This window comes from Drosophila albomicans, chromosome 2L (assembly GCF_009650485.2).
Source record: "Drosophila albomicans strain 15112-1751.03 chromosome 2L, ASM965048v2, whole genome shotgun sequence".
Classification (NCBI taxonomy): domain Eukaryota; kingdom Metazoa; phylum Arthropoda; class Insecta; order Diptera; family Drosophilidae; genus Drosophila; species Drosophila albomicans.
The window spans coordinates 17,595,494-17,612,015 of record NC_047628.2 but is presented as its reverse complement, the minus strand read 5'-3'; the positions used below and the strand labels follow the sequence as shown (position 1 = coordinate 17,612,015).

At 41.0% G+C, this 16,522-nt stretch overlaps 2 protein-coding genes across 2 annotated transcripts; both read right to left on the bottom strand.

Moving 5' to 3' along the window:
* Positions 1-4,138: 4,138 nt before the first annotated feature.
* Positions 4,139-6,656, bottom strand: LOC117565102 (V-type proton ATPase catalytic subunit A-like). Its single transcript, XM_034244060.2, is given in 4 exon segments — positions 4,139-5,055; positions 5,057-5,226; positions 5,228-5,347; positions 5,410-6,656. Coding segments are annotated over 4 exon segments (2,199 nt in total). The 5' UTR covers positions 6,526-6,656; the 3' UTR covers positions 4,139-4,262.
* Positions 6,657-7,218: 562 nt separating this feature from the next.
* LOC117565993 (V-type proton ATPase catalytic subunit A) lies at positions 7,219-11,412 on the bottom strand. Its single transcript, XM_034245412.2, has 5 exons — positions 11,272-11,412; positions 9,777-9,877; positions 9,014-9,711; positions 7,974-8,951; positions 7,219-7,901 (listed from the first exon to the last, which is right to left on the bottom strand). Exons 2-5 carry the CDS (start codon positions 9,850-9,852, stop codon positions 7,809-7,811), a joined length of 1,845 nt encoding a protein of 614 aa, XP_034101303.1. The 5' UTR covers positions 9,853-9,877; positions 11,272-11,412; the 3' UTR covers positions 7,219-7,808.
* Positions 11,413-16,522: the final 5,110 nt, after the last annotated feature.

The window sequence follows — 16,522 nt, the reverse complement described above, 5'->3', positions numbered from 1 at the left end:
CAATTATAATTCTTAAAATTACTATGTTAACTTTCAAAAAGTTTGGACTTGATTGTAGTTTAAGTTATAGGTAAAGAGAATTAACAGCAGTAAGACTCTTAATACTTTTCAATTTAGTGTTGAACTTTTAAACATCAATTGAACAAGCTTATCTATAGAATACTTTTATTTAATTCTGTTTTAACATCAATAAAGTTTTCTAAGTCTCGAACATAAATTAACTCTAATGTGATTACTTTTTTGTAGGATATGTTTTCGGTAGGATATTTAAATTTCGACTATGCAAATAGTTTATGTTTTTTTTGCTTACAATCCTATGCTATTTATTTTCCTTATTTGCTTCTCCAGCAGCTTACGAGTTGTGCTGCTCTGTCACAATCTTTTTCGACACTCACTCCCAGGAGATGTGTGTGTGTGTGTGTGTGTGTGATGTGCCTAGTCTTTATCTAGGCAGGCAAAAAAGATGAAGCGGCCGTTAGCCAGCGCCCGAATATATCCTTTAATTGAGTGCACACTTATGCCAAACAGCGGCCATAACAGACGCCACGCAAACACAAACACAAACAAACATACGCACACACACACGTTAGCTACTGGCTGCAAGTGAGTCTTTTTCTTTCTGTTTCATTCTATGGGGAGTGCTGACTCCTTTTGGCTGCCTTTTTATGCGCTTTTAGCGCCATTATCCTTTTACGATTATCGCCGCTAAAGCGAATTGACTGTTTGACGTTCAATTGAAATTTTGCATTAAAGCTCAATGGCTTAACCCCTTCAAATTATGCAATAACCCTCTCTCTCTCTGTCTCTCTCCTCTCACTCCTTCTCTTCTTCTTGGTATCTCAACTCTCGCTCTCTACTTTGCATCGAGTTGAGCTGAGGCTGTGACCCTGCCTGCGACCCGGTCTGAATTACGCCAGCAACTCCGGTTTTAAGCCAAAAGCTGCCAACTGGCAACTCAAAATGGCAGCTGAGCTGAGTGGTTGACTGGTTATGTGGGTGACGGTGGGGCGGAGGGAGGCTGCGGGTGCCAGTGTGGTAGTTTTCCTATGGTGGCTGGTGGCAGCTCGCAAATGCCACTGACAGTGGCAACCGAAACGGCAAACGGCATCGAACGGCGGCCAATTAGTGTGCATTGCTCATACGCCACGTTTGTCATGGCAGCTGAGCGACCTACTCCCTCACTCCCTCTCTCTCGCTCTCTTGCGGAAACGGAAGTTGTAAGGGGATTTTCAATTTGCAATTGAACTGATTTTTGGCTTGATTCTCATCGTCGTCGTCGACGTCATTGGTTTTTTTGCTGCTGCTGCTGCTGCGCTCATTTTATGGCTGAGTTGGTTACTTGGCTGCGGTGCCGAGCTGAGCGCTGAGTGCGGAAATGTAATCATCGCAATGCCTTTCGCCCCTCACCCTCGCCCTCACCCTCGACCTCACCCTCGCCGTCACCCTCCCACCACACAGCTTATCGACAAAGTCAAACGTACAAATACGAATGCATTGCAACAAAAATATATGTATGTGCATGTGCATGTGTGTGTGTGTCTGAGTATACTTACATTTAATTTCCACTAATTGAATCGAAATCGATCTCTGCATTTTTGTTCGCTTCAGGGTTGACGTCGGTTTGGCAAATTTTCGGTGCGCTGCGGAAATTGTGGCTGAGTTTCGGGGGCGTGTTTCAACCATAGCTAAAGCTAAAGCCAAAGCTGCCGCTGTTGCTGATGCTGATGCTGCTTCTGCTGCTTTTTGAGCGCATTAACAAACTTTTCGTATAAATCAACGAATATTCGTCGACATTTGCCTGGCGTGGCGAAAATTATCCAACGAATTTGCCGAACATTTGGCAAAAAAGGATTAAATATCTCTCAGACTTTTATGCAAACGGAAGGATGCGGTTGAAGTTGCAACGCAACAAAAAAAACAAAAATCACTTTTGCAATTCGGTGTTGCACTCGCAAGCAAAAGCTAATGAGCGGACGCGACGACTTGGCAGCTCAAAGCGAAGCGGAAAAATTAATTGAAGATAACCGTAAATTAATTTAAGTTGAATTAGAAATTATTTTACTTTGTATAAATAAATAACGCATAACAAAACAATTTTGTTTTGACTCTTGAAAACTAAAAACATCTAACAAAAGATGAGCAAACGTAAAGTCAACATATCAATACAATATGGATCAGAACAGCGTAAGTATAAGTATTTTATTTCAGCTGAACAACGCTTTTTTAACGACAGCTAATCGATTACAATACGTTCCAAATAATAAGAACAACAATCTCGACGAGATTCCTTGCAAAAAACCTTGTGGAGCAACTGAAATACCAGGCGAACATAATAGAGTAGCAAGTGGATTGATCTAGAAATGCAGCCAAATTTGCCCTGCTGCCATTGGCCAATTTTTTCTGCGAGCGTGCTCTTCTATGTGGATCCTAAGAGTGGGACCCCGAAAGCTTTCATTTGAGTGTGGATCCTAAGAGAGGGATTGTTAGAGCTTGCATCTGATTGGTCAGAGTTTGGCTCAAGTGAATTTGCCTACAGTTACCTTCTAGTCACTTCTGTGCGCCTGGTAGAATTTAAGAAAATTACAATTTTTGGCCACGATTTCTCACCAGCCCAACATAATAAATTAGTAAGTGGATTAACCCTGCAGCATCTGAGAACTCTGCGATTCTCTCAGAGCGGGAGCACGAGGCGCTATTGACTTTTCGTATTACTGCTGGCTGCTGAATTATGGTCGCCTGGTATTTCACTTCATGAATTGCCTCTTTTGAAACTTTAGCGACTATAAAAAAGTATTTTTTAAGTAATGAGTTTAATATCAACGTTTTTTGAAATTTAAATTAACAACGGATTTTGTTCTCCTCTATATAATTTGTTTTTATTGCATACTTTAGGGGCACGCGTACAATACCAAATTAATCATAGGTTGGCTACATCCTGACGCGTATTCAAAGGACACCTATTGCAAATAATGATTGACATCATAATTATCTTTCGATTGGCACAGGACTCTCAAGGATCGGACATGATTTGGCAGAGATATACCCAATTTGCCGTACTCAAAAAAGTCCTTTTAACTCAGCTGTTTACAGGATATTCGTCCTTTTTAGTATGTTAGTCAGTTTGTATTGATTACAGGTATCCTTATGCCAAAGGACATCACGATCGTCCTTCAATTTGACTTTTTTTTGCTATGCCTACGTCTTACAAAAATTGAAGATCCTTTATTTAAAAAGATCCTTAAAATCCTTGAATGCCAATCGATAGTTCTGGTCACTCTAATTTCAAAAAAGTGTGTCCTTGTCAGATCCTTAAGGATTTGGCAGAGTTATGACCAAAAAACGAAAATTATGTCAGCATTTTTTGATTGCATTGCATACTTTTAGGGGCACCCATACAAAGTACTTAGGTGAATAAAATAGTCATATTTCGGTCATTTCCAACCGCATTTTCAAAGGACACACATTGCTAGGATCGCAAGGACCAACTCTATCGATTGGCATAAAAAAAAACACGGTGTCATCTAAGAATCCAACACTCGTAATTTTTCAGTCTCAGAACCAAGAAAAGTGTGTGAAAATTACAAATTGCAGGATATCTCGAGAACCGCAAGGACGAATTGAATGTCCTTTGGCAGGATGATAGGTCTTATTGATATCTCTTGTTTGACACAGGACTCGCAAGGATCAGACAGGATACGGCCGAGATAATAGCTATTTTGTATATAGAAAAATGTCCTTGTAACACGGCTGTTTGCAGGACTTTCGTCCTTTTGAATGCACCAATCAGTTTATATTGACTAGGACTATTCTTGCGCCAAAGGACATCCCGATCGTCCTTCAAATGTCCGAGATACCACGGATTTTCCGCAATTTTTGAATTTTTTCTATACTCACCCCTTGAAAAATTTTGACTTAAATTTTTTTGTTATAACTTTAAAATAGTTAAATGACATTCAAAAGTGCATGATGTCCTGAATTAAAAATGGTATGTACTAGAAATATCCTTAAGGATTTGATCGAGTTATGGCTAAAAATCGAATAAAAGGAAATGTATTTTGCGCCTTTATGATAGGCAACATTTTTTATTTCTATGTGGCTAGGAGCAACAACTACGTACATTATCAATAGTAAAGACATAAATATTTATAGCTTAATTTGTTTTTTGGATATCGAACAATATTACTTCAATAATACACAATAATAGAAAGTTACACTAAATTATTACAATCGATTTCTAAGAGCATTACATTCTTCTTAGTCAATTAAACATAGGACGCAACATTTTCTTCGAGATCCTGTAGAGATTTGATAACAACATTATATAGTTGCTCCAGCTTCTCCTCAACGGCTTTCCTGCCGTCTTTGGGATTAAGGAACTTCATGGTGCCCAATTCATAAAGCATTTGGGCGCAGCGTTCACGGATAAGGCCCCAGGTGACGTGAGCCTCCTGCCCAGCTGTGTGTTCCACGGCCTGCAGAGCAGAACTGTAGAACGCCATCATGTTCTTCAGCATGCCCACTGTCTTGTAGAAGGGACAGTAGCAATCGTAGACGCTGTACGAGTTCTGCTGCAGGAAATCATCCTTCAGCATTCGAGCCACCTCGAGCGTAATTTTGTCGGATTCATTGAGCGATGTTTTTCCCACCAGCTGCACGATTTCGGCCAAGTCCTCCTCCTCTTGCAGCACCTGCTTGGCCAGGGCACGCAGCTCTACAAATTCGGGACTCTCCTCCTCGTAGTAGTTATCGAGAGCACGGATGTATTTGGAGTACGATTGCAGCCAATTGACCGAGGGAAAGTGCTTGCGTTGCGCCAACTTCTTGTCGAGACCCCAGAACACTTGCACAATGCTCAGCGTGGCAGAGGTGACGGGATCAGAGAAATCACCACCGGGAGGCGACACAGCACCTACAATCGACACGGATCCCTCGCGATCCGGGCTGCCCAGGCATTTGGTGAGACCAGCACGCTCGTAGAAGGAAGCAAGACGAGCACCCAGATAGGCGGGATAGCCGGCATCGGCAGGCATCTCAGCGAGTCGGCCAGAGATCTCTCAATGCCTCAGCCCAACGGGAGGTGGAGTCCGCCATCATAGAGACGTGGTAGCCCATGTCACGAAAGTACTCGGATATCGTGATGCCAGTGTAGATGGAAGCTTCTCGAGCAGCCACCGGCATGTTAGAGGTGTTGGCCACCAGCGCTGTGCGCTTCATGATCGTCTCCTGGGGTACCATTAATTTCGATGGTAAGCTCGGGAAAATCACGCAGTACCTCGGACATCTCATTGCCACGTTCGCCGCAACCAACGTAGACGATAACATCGGAATTTGAGTACTTTGATAACGTCTATGAAGCAGACAGAAACAAGATTAGTTAAAAAGCTCAGTTACAGCTAGATCTAATCTTACCTGGGAGATGACAGTTTTTCCGCAGCCAAAGGCACCTGGAATGGCTGTGGTGCCACCTTGGACACAGGGGAAAAAGGCATCAAGCACACGTTGGCCAGTTAGCAGCGGATTGACGCCGGGCAGTTTCTCAACAACTGGACGACATTTACGCACTGGCCACACCTGCAGCATGGAATGAGTGGTGACATGATCATCGAATTCCGTTTCGATAACGACTTCATCCACATTGTAATCGCCAGGTGGTGCAATCCAGGTGATTCTGCCCTGCGCACGAGGTTGAAGCATCAAGCGATGCTCCACCATGCAATTCTCCTTCACATAGCCATAGATATCACCGCCAGTGATGAGATCACCGATTTTTAACTTAGCCGGCTCAAATGGATAATTAGTGGTACGCGACAGACTCTTTATATCGACGCCTTTGGGTACATAGATGGAATTGGTCAGCTCGCTAATTGCGCGCAATGGTCGCTGAATACCATCGAAAATGCTGCCCATGATGCCAGGACCCAGCTCCACGGATAGAGGTTTTCCCGTTTGATAGACAGGATCGCCCACGCTGACGCCAGAGGTTTCCTCGTACACTTGTATAGTGGCCATATCGCCCTCCAAGCGTATGATCTCGCCCACCAGATGAAAGTGTCCCACACGCACCAACTCATACATCGCAGAGCCGGCCATCTTCTCCGCATTGACCACAGGGCCAGAGACACCAAACACACGACCTTCTTGATAGTCGGGCTCTCGGGACTCAACTAATGTCACCGATCGTGAGGTGAAGCGCCTCGATTCGAAAGTCTCACGCATCCTGACCGTGGATCCTTGTGTGGCTTGTTCCGATGTGTGAATCGAAGTGTCACTGATGAAGGAAGTGTTTGTCGTGCCATCCAGTCGCATTGTGGGGACATACTCCAGTTCCTCCGTTTTCTCCCTGATATTTATCGATGGCTTCTTTTCCAGTAGTGGTGATTTCGCCTTCTTGTCCTTTTCTTTCCCTCTTTCCCGTTCTCGTTCTCTTTCCTTTTCTTTTTCCTTCTCCTTTTCAGACTTATCTGGTTTCGTTTGAGGCTTTCGACAGTAATTCTTATTTGTGCATTGACACAAGGGCTTATCCATTATGCGATTTGGTGTCTTCTTCAATTGACAACGACGAATAATTTAGTTACACGAATTGAATATAGTTGTTTTCCTATAAAAGAAATTGAATATACATATAAAGTAAGAATATATGTTTGTTGTCAGATTTTAAAAATATTACCTGATTTTTTGGGTGATATACAAAAACATTGTAAAATTACATTGTGAGTAGACATAATTGTCGATTAAAAGATGCTTGTTGCAATATATGTTATGTATATAATATTATGTAACGCAAATTGGTGAAATAGATAACATTGCAGTCTCTCCCTATCTTTCCTTCCTAGAGAAATGTTTTTTCTTATCATTAATTAACAATACAATCGCGAATTCTCATAGTTATCAGGTTTCAGATACAATGTGCAAAGAAATTACAATAATTATAAATTTAACAGTTTTCATTGCACGTTTCATATTTATCGTTGTTAATTGTTTCGTAGTTTTCATTTTAAGATGGTGAGAGAGCAGCCATTTAATTAGTTATTTTTGCCCTTTATTTGAATTCCTCATTATCACGTGATGAATATTTGCACAACTTGACTTTCATTACTACAGCTGCAGGCAATCCATAAGTATGAGTCCAGAATGGGGGAAGATGTTGGAGGGTCACTCTTCGTCTTGGAGATGTGTGTGATTAGAAGGAGAAATAGTGAAAAGCCATTTGACTTTCAATTACATTAAATGTATTTGTTGTTTGCACTTTATTCGTACATTTAATATTTCATACTTTAAATATTTACATAAGTTTAACAAACAAACAAACAAACAAAGAGAAAATATGACTTTTTTTCACAAATAAACAAAAGAATTTCCATTCATTAAACAATAATACTATGCATGCATTTGTATTTGCGTATGTGTGTGTGTGTTTGTGCGAGTGTATGTGTGTATGGAAGTACATAGAAGGACGTTAATAACGTTGTTGTTGCTGTTCTTTGAGCATGGCCATTTGGGGGTTGAAGGAGTAGATGGGAAAGAAGTTGTATAGCAACCGCAGGCCGGAATGTTTTCAGCTCGCAGGCTATTTTAGAAGAGGAATGTTAACAATAGTAGTAATTTCATTTCAATTCTTGTTTTTTCTCTCGTTAAATTTTTTTCACTATCTTTTTTTTTTGTTTTTTTTGTGGAATCTTCTTTTGTTGCACGGAATTATTTTGACGGAACTGTACGCAGCAATATGAACGTGTTTTTGTTGTTGCCATATTTAAAAGTTAACTACATAACAATATAAGATTAGGGTGTAAAAGTACGGCCAATGCGCTCTAATCCTCCAAATTTCTGAAGGCCTGCTGCAAATCTTCATGCAGTTGCTCGAAGTCAGCCTTGATCTTGGCCTCACCATCCTTGACGGGATCCTTGAAAGTAAATTAAAGAAAAAATATAATGTTTGCTGCCTGAAAAAAAACCAAGTAGTATTGAAAACATACCTTGAACTTCATGGACGACAGCTGGTACATAATGTTGCCCATAGCCTCACGGATGACATTCCAGGTGATCTTGTTCTCGGACTGAGCCGTCGACTCCACAGAGTGACGGGCCATGTCGTAGAAGTCGATGATGTTCTTCAACATGCCGACGGTCTTGTAGAAGGGGCAGAAACGATCGTACGACGAGTAGGAGTTCTGTTGCAAGAAATCATCCTTCAGCAGCTTGGCCACCTCAAGGGTGATCTTGTCGGTCTCAGCCAGCGAGGCCTTGCCGACCAACTGCACGATTTCGGAAAGATCCTCTTCCTCCTGCAGGATCTCCTTGACCTTGGTACGCAGGGGCACAAACTCGGGGAAGTTCTTGTCATAGAAATCATCCAGAGCACGCATGTACTTCGAGTACGAGATGAGCCAGTTGATGGAGGGGAAATGTTTGCGCTGAGCCAGCTTCTTGTCCAAACCCCAGAACACCTGGACAATACCCAGAGTGGCGGAGGTGACGGGATCAGAGAAATCACCACCAGGTGGCGACACAGCACCGACAATGGAGACGGAACCCTCACGCTCAGGGTTACCCAAGCACTTGACACGACCGGCACGCTCGTAGAAGGAGGCGAGACGGGCACCCAAATAGGCTGGGTAACCGGAATCGGCAGGCATTTCAGCGAGACGACCAGAAATTTCACGCAAGGCTTCGGCCCAACGGGAGGTGGAATCAGCCATCATGGAGACGTTGTAACCCATATCACGGAAGTATTCGGACAGCGTGATACCTGTGTAGATGGAAGCTTCACGAGCAGCGACAGGCATGTTGGAGGTGTTAGCCACCAACGCGGTACGCTTCATGATGGACTCGGTGACGCCATCGATTTCAACAGACAGCTCGGGGAAATCACGCAATACCTCAGACATCTCATTACCACGCTCGCCGCAACCGACGTAGATGATGACATCGGAGTTGGAGTACTTGGACAGGGCCTGTGAAAAGTATTTGAAATGAGTGACAGTTGTAAATAGAGGCAACAGGGTGGCTGACATACCTGGGAGATGACAGTCTTGCCACAACCGAAGGCACCGGGAATGGCGGTGGTACCACCCTGGACACAAGGGAACAGAGAGTCGAGCACACGCTGGCCGGTCAACAGGGGATGATTGGCGGGCAGCTTCTCGGTGACGGGACGGGGCTGACGCACGGGCCACACTTGCAACATAGTGTGCTTGGTGATCTCGCCATCGAACTCAGTCTCGAGGACAACATCATCGACTTTGTAGTTGCCCGAGGGGGCAATGTAACGCACTGTACCCTTGGCACGTGGGTTGACAATCATCTTGTGCTTGACCAGGGTGTTCTCATGGACCAGACCATAGAGATCACCTCCGGTGATGTGAGAACCGACCTTAACGTTGAGGGGATTGAATTCCCAGCTGGCCACACGGGACAGAGATGGCACATTGACACCCTTGGGAATGTAGATGGATTCGGTGAGCTCGTTAATGTCCTTCAATGGACGCTGGATACCATCAAAAATGCTGCCCATAATACCGGGACCCAACTCCACAGATAGAGGCTTGCCAGTGCGCAGCACGGGATCGCCGACAGTGACACCGGAGGTTTCCTCGTACACCTGAATGGTGGCCATGTCACCTTCCAGACGAATGATCTCACCCACCAGCTCATAGTAGCCGACACGCACCAGCTCGTACATAGCAGAGCCGGACATAGCCTCGGCGGTGACGACTGCGAGTAGTGACGAAATAGTTAGCTAAGATGAAGTTGAAGAGCCGGTGTTGAAGGCTACTCACCAGGGCCAGACACAGCGAAGACGCGGCCATATTTGGACTCACGCTCCTCGTCATCGAAACGCTTCAAGTTGGACATTTTGTTTTATATTTTGGCACTACAACTGTAAGTAAATATTGAGGATTGTTTAAAACAAGGCAATTTTATGTTAAATGCAGTGAAAACCGCTTAGCGAGCACTATTAATAATATATTCAGTTCGGACTAAAGAGTTTTCACTTTACACTCGCATTTGAATGTTGAAAAATTTCTTATCACTGTCAGCTGACAACAGGTTAATGTAAGGCGCACGCTGCTAATGGTAGTATAGTTTGGCAACTCCCCCATATAGGTTAAGAAACTAACTTTTATTTGATTACACAGAGATATCTATGTACACATACTTTTTTTGTTTTAAATTTTGCTTAATTTCGTTTGCAAGCAACGTAATTCAGAGTGTTCGTATTTTTTTAACTATTCAGCAAAATTATGCCAGTTGAATGAATAAAAGTTAATAAGCAGAGCTTTTATTTCACGTGACAGAGCTTTGCGCGAGTTCGAAAAGCGATTTCCATGACATTGATAACTTTTAATTAAAGGGAGAGAAGAGTACTTATAACTAAGTTTAAGAAAACTAAACTCTACCAGCCTAAATCAGTTTACACAATAACTATAAGTTGCTAGACGTATTTTTATTATTTTTTCTTTCTTCTAATTTCGTATATTCGAATTACGAGCAGCAAAAAAAAAAATGCGGGCGATTCCAGTTTTGTTATCTAGTTAACCAAGGGGAGAGTAAGAGTTTCAGAGAGCGGAGAGTGAGCGCAGCGTTGAGCTGCGCTCAGCAAACTCTACGAACGTTCGCTCACTCTCGCTCTCACTCACACTCGCTCTCTTTTTCGAACTCGAATATTTGACAATTGGCTTTTGACGTTGATCACAAGACTACTGTCATGTTGTCAGCTGACAAATGGAAAAATGCAGAACTAACTACAAGTGCGCCACCATATTGAATTTTGCATTCGGCTTTAATGTTGAGCAGCTCCAACAATAAACCGAATTAAAAAAAATTGCTATTGTCAATTTGGGGTGGGTAGACTTATTAAGCCTAAGATCACAAGACCCACGATTGGGGCGGGCGCGAGCGGAAGGTCAGCTGACTGTGCAACTATTTTTTTCACTCAACAAATTGTAGTTTTTTCATTCCGTATTTTTTCTGTGTTTTTTATGCGCACTTTAATTTTTTCTCGTCGTACAGTTGTTATGTGTTTTTTCCTCTGTTTGCCTTTGGCTCTGCAGTGTTGCATTCATTATCTAATACGCATGCAAAATGCAAGCTTTTTTCTCCATCTCTTGTTTTTTCACTTTCTTTCGCCGCTTCACCTAATCAAGTTGTAAGCCTGCGCTTTGGTTTTTTATAGTATTATTAAATTTTAAAACTGCTTCTAAATTACTTTTTTCGCTGTTCGCTTGTGTGTGTGTGTTTGATTTTTTTTTCTTGTTTGCTTTTGGGGCTTACGTTTCTATCTTGACGTTCCACTTGCGAACGTTGCTGCTTTACTCCGACAGAACTAAAACCGACTGAGCACTAGCGTAAGCAAAGTTGTCGCTCGAACTTCGAAAAGTTCCAATACATCGTTTTGTATGTGTATGTGTGTGTGTATGGAAGTCGACGGGGATCCAACGATCTCAAATACATACGCGCGTAAGCTTTAACGCAAAGCTTTGGCTCGCTCGCAGCTTTGCATGTGAGTTGTGAGCTGCTATCGGTGCGTAACCAGAAAGAGCTTTCACTATCGAAGCGCAGCGCTGTTTGAGAGTTGCCAGAGTGAAAGATCTAGATGATGGAGTCAAAAAGAGAGCAAGTAGGGGTTATTCTATGGCAGGCACACGTGATTTTACTTTAATCAAATAATACACATTTAATTTAAATTAGTATTATTATTTATTACATTAAATAAAGTGTCTTTTAATTAAAGTCACCGTCAAGCTTTTAATCCAGGCTACAAAATTTGTTATGAAGCAGCTGATAGCACATTGGCGCCATCTACCAACAATCTATCGTATTCTTAACTGCTAATTAGTTCGAAATAGTTTCGCATATATAATTTACGAAGTGACTGCGATCAACTTGCACTGTCGCCATCTAGCGATTGTTTGTGTAAACATATCACCTACTAATAAAACAAAGAGTATTTTGCAGCCGTTTTGGTTGGAATTCTTGCGCAGCTTTTCACTTACCCAATTTCAGAGGGCACATTGAAATGCGAAATGAAATAGATTTTCTTTTGGCGTGTTTTTCGCAGTTTTTCTAACTGCCCCGACGACTGCGGCGGGCAGAAGAAAAAAACTTTGATTAAATCACATTGTAAAAAGATATGCACATTGATATACATTGTTATTGTTGTTACTGTTATTGTAGTCGTAGTTATTGGTGTTGTTATTGTTTATATGCAGCTTTTTGTTTGTGTGCAACCAATCAGCAGCTGCATCTGCCGCAATTGGGATTGGGAAAACCTGAACTCTAATTGGAAACTGAGCGAGAGCCGTGGCCAAAAGATTGATTCTGGTAAACACAAAAAACAAAAGCAAAAAAACAGAAGTGTATGAAGATGAAAAAAAACAAAAAAACATAGAAAATAAAAATCAAGAATAGAGAATAGAGAATTGTGATTGCAGTCAGCAAAAGGCAGAAGTGGCAAGTGGCAAGTACAACAGTAAACCATTGCTTACAAAGTAGTCAAACAGTCGATTCTCTGAAGAGCAATGCCGATGAGATTGGGACACGGGTGAAGGGTGAAGGGAGAGGGGGGAAGAGTGATGGGCTCTCTTGCATAACTTATAAATCGATGACGTTGGCATGCAGCTTATGCTGCAACTGAGGAGCTCCTTCTCAATTCGGTGCGGGGACATTTGCATAATAAGGCGAAGCTGCAAAACTTTTGCTGCTACTGCTGCTGCTTCTGCTGCACTCGGATCCCACCCAAAAACTGCCCAAGTGCTCATCCTCTGCTCATCTGTCCATGGCTAGGATGAGTGCTTCAGCTGCTGCTGCTTCTGCTGCGCCAATGAACGCCAAACACTTGTCCACATCTTTGCTCAGCATTCATTCCAATTCACATCTACATCCACATTCACATCCTCATCCTCATTCTCATACTCTCTCATCCACAAGCCATGTGCTCATCCGCATCCTTCGTTTCATCGTCTATTGGATGAGTGTCAGATTCTGTGTCAAAATGGCGCAGCAGCAGAAAAATCCTCGAGAGGCAACTGTGGAAGGCGAGTGTCAGTCATCGCGGGAGAGAAGAGAGAGAGAGAGAGAGAGAGAGAGCGGGTAAAGGGTAGAGGGGAGAGCAGAGCGAGCTGTGCTGCTGACAGTTGGACAAACTGACAGCTGAAATATGGCTGAAATATCAGGTATCTATGCAAGTCTGGCAGAATGTTCAAACAGCTGACTTCTTGCCACTTAAAGCTTAATAGACTGGCAAAATTGTGGCAAGGGGTTTTTGATATATAAACTCATAGCTGAAAATAATATCAAATGCCTTAGAAGCACGTTTGCTTATGATTGGCAAGTAATTATTTGTGTTCATGTGAACTAATTTAAAGCTCTATTCAGCTTCAAGTTCAAAAAGATCATAAATTTCGAATTTTAATTAATTTAAGGTTATATTCCACTTAAAGTTCAGAAGGAAGATCATAATTTAAAGTTCTATTAAGCTTAAAATTCAAAAGGAAGATCACAAATCTAGGCAAGTATTTGAATTAATGTTAACTTAAATTTTTTGACTCGAATTCTGGTTATACTTTTTTGAAAATGAATTTTAAATTTTTCTTCGTATGTAGTTTTCATGAATTTCATAAATTCTTTAAAGTAGAAATGAAAAATCTTCATAATTTTGAAATAAAGTATGTAATAAATGTAATATGGGTAATTCTACAGTGAAAAAACATCAACTAAAACAATTTTAAAAATAAAAATAATAAAAGTTTATTCTTATAGCTCTGGATAAGCATTACATTTAGAGCTAAAATTGATTTTAATCATTTTTTCTGTTTTAATATTAAATAAAAAAATTCGTTAATTTTTTGGTTTGCGTACCAATTCGTTCTATTTTTTTTGCAACAGAAAAATAATTTCAAAAATTATTCTTATCTCCAATTAAAGTGGTAATCAAGATTTATTTTTGTTACCAAAGAATTACTCATAAATTCTTTTCTTTTTTAATTCTTCTTGAAATTAAATTTAAATAAAATTAAAAATCGTTTTCAAACTTGAAATTTATAAAATTGTATTTGCACTTTTCAGAACTTGCAACTTCAGTACACATCAACTTGCCACAATACGTGGCAAGCATTGTGAGTCATCATATTTGATTTCCTTTTGGGTTTTTAATTTCAGTCTTTCATTTCGCAGTCTTGCTTTGAACTTGGTTTATTTGCCGCGTTGATTGCATTAGCTTGCCCTTAGCGAACCTGCCACAATATGTGGCAGCATCTAGCAGCGAACAGCTAACAGTGAGTGGCGAGTGGTGAGTGGCGAGTTGCGATTCGAATACATTAAGTCATAACTTCATTTGGCTATTCGTTCATTCATTCATTTAGTTTACACTGCTGCTTCTCATGCTTCCTCCTCGTGGCAACATCAATAAATTCATTTGAACTTGTTACAGACACACATACACATAGGAGGATGCGATGGGGGCATGGGGCATGCACCCTGACGTGGGCTAATCTTGTTGCGCATTGCCATAATTTTCAATTTACATGCGGCCAACAAAAACCCCAAGCGATATGTTGCTGTTGCTCTTGCTACTGTTGCCGATGGCGCTGGAAGCTGAAGCTGCAGCTGCAGCTAGAGCTGGAGTTGGAGTTGCAACATTGTCTCCTTGCTCTTGCTTATCCTCCTCTGACGTTATATTGGTCACAATAAATTAAGTGCAATGGGCGAGTGTGTGTGTATGTGTGTGTGTGTGCTGTCCATTGGCATCCATTCGCTTGATTATAGCCATGCCTTTGCCACAGCCCTTGCCTCTTGCCTCCCCTGCCTCCCATTCGTGCCTCGCATTGCAGTTGCATTAGCTTGTTATTGTTGCTCCATTGGGACAGCTGCTGTTGCCGTTGCCGTTGCAGTTGCAGTTGGGCTACCTAAGTGCAACATTTACATTTGCGCTATCATTTGCCATTGTGCCACAGCGGCTGCCTAATCATTGACACATTCATTGATGCATCGGGCTGTGGCGCCGCGTGTGGCATATTTACGAGGCCGATGCTAATTGGTTAAAGCAGACGACAGTCGACACTCGACAGTGGACAGTCTACGACACACTCGATGCTCCTGCCTAACCATTTCCACTATCTGATTTGCCACACACACACTTACACACACAGAGAGAGAGACGCAGTTGCAAAGCTTTAATCATTAATTGTCTATTTTAATTTAACAAAATTCACTTAATATGCACATTGCAAGTTGGCAAGCTCTACAAACAATTTGCAAAAATTGCAAACCAAAAAAAAAAGGGGGAAAAAATTGAGTTTAATGCTGAGTCGAATATTGAATGCTCTTATGCATTTCTCACGAGTTAAATAATAAGTTTACTTTAAATTTCTCTAAAGTTGTGACTGTCTGAAGAAAAGTATTAAAGTTTACTTTAATTTTGCATTAAAAAATAAAGAAAATTGCTTTAGAAAAACTAGTTTAACTACACAACTTGTAAATTAAATTATAGCAGAAAAAAATAGCTTTAAAATAACGTTGCTTCGTTAAATAAAATTTGTAATTTCGTAGAAGTATGTCTAATAAAATTATTTCTACTAATTGTTATCTGAATAAAATGTTGAATAGGAATTAATTAATTAATTTATGCCAATTATAATAAGTTTATATATATAAGGTTGTCCAAAAAGTCTTGCGGTATTTCCGATAGGTGTCTTTATGAATTTTATGAACAATTGAAAATTCAATAAAAATACAGCAAGAGTTTTTTAACAAAATTATATATGTATATATCTGTACATAATGTTGATTAAGACTATAAAATGCATACAATGCTGACCAGTAGAATTAATTATAAAGCTCTGTTTTAATGGTCAGCTTGTAAGTTTAACTATTTACTATAATTAATGTCTATTTTTAAATAAAAGTTCTTTCAAAATTATTTCGAAATGTTTAACTACAACTTGCAAACATTTATTATGATAGAGAGTCGAGCAATGTTGTCTTTTTAGAATGTCAATCTTGAATAGATTATTCCTGTGACAGTTGGCAAAATATTTAGAGCAAAAGCAACTTTACTTTTAAGCTGATGGACAGCAAGTCAAATGGACTCTTTGGAGTATCAAATGGGTTCTTTCAATGCATTGCACATTACGTTACTTAATTACAATACACTCTGCAAGGGTATAGAAAAGCAAGCAAACACACACACACACACAATGGGAAGAGCATATGCCAGGCTTAAGCTTCAGCAAAGAGAAGCCAGGACACCACAAACAACAGCAGAAACAGCAGCAGCAGCCGGAGTAACAAACATACTGCAACATCATCATCATCAGCTAGGAAAAGCTGCAGTAGCAGCTTCTATCCCCAAAAACAATAAACTTTTTCATGCACACACACACACACACACACTTGTACATTCACAGAGGATTTAACTAATTTGCAAGAACATTGAAAATCCTTTAAAACTGCTGCAGTGGTGCCAAGCCGCAGCCAGTAGAAGCCAGCAGCAGCCAGGAGCAACAGCAGCAGCAGTATCAGTGGC

Coding starts and splice junctions, on each gene's coding strand:
- LOC117565993 (XM_034245412.2), bottom strand. CDS start 9,852: ATGTCCAACTTGAAGCGTTTCGATGACGAGGAGCGTGAGTCCAAATAT. Junction 9,712..9,776: donor CTTCGCTGTGTCTGGCCCTG/GTGAGTAGCCTT, acceptor CACTACTCGCAG/TCGTCACCGCCGAGGCTATG. Junction 8,952..9,013: donor GCAAGACTGTCATCTCCCAG/GTATGTCAGCCA, acceptor TACTTTTCACAG/GCCCTGTCCAAGTACTCCAA.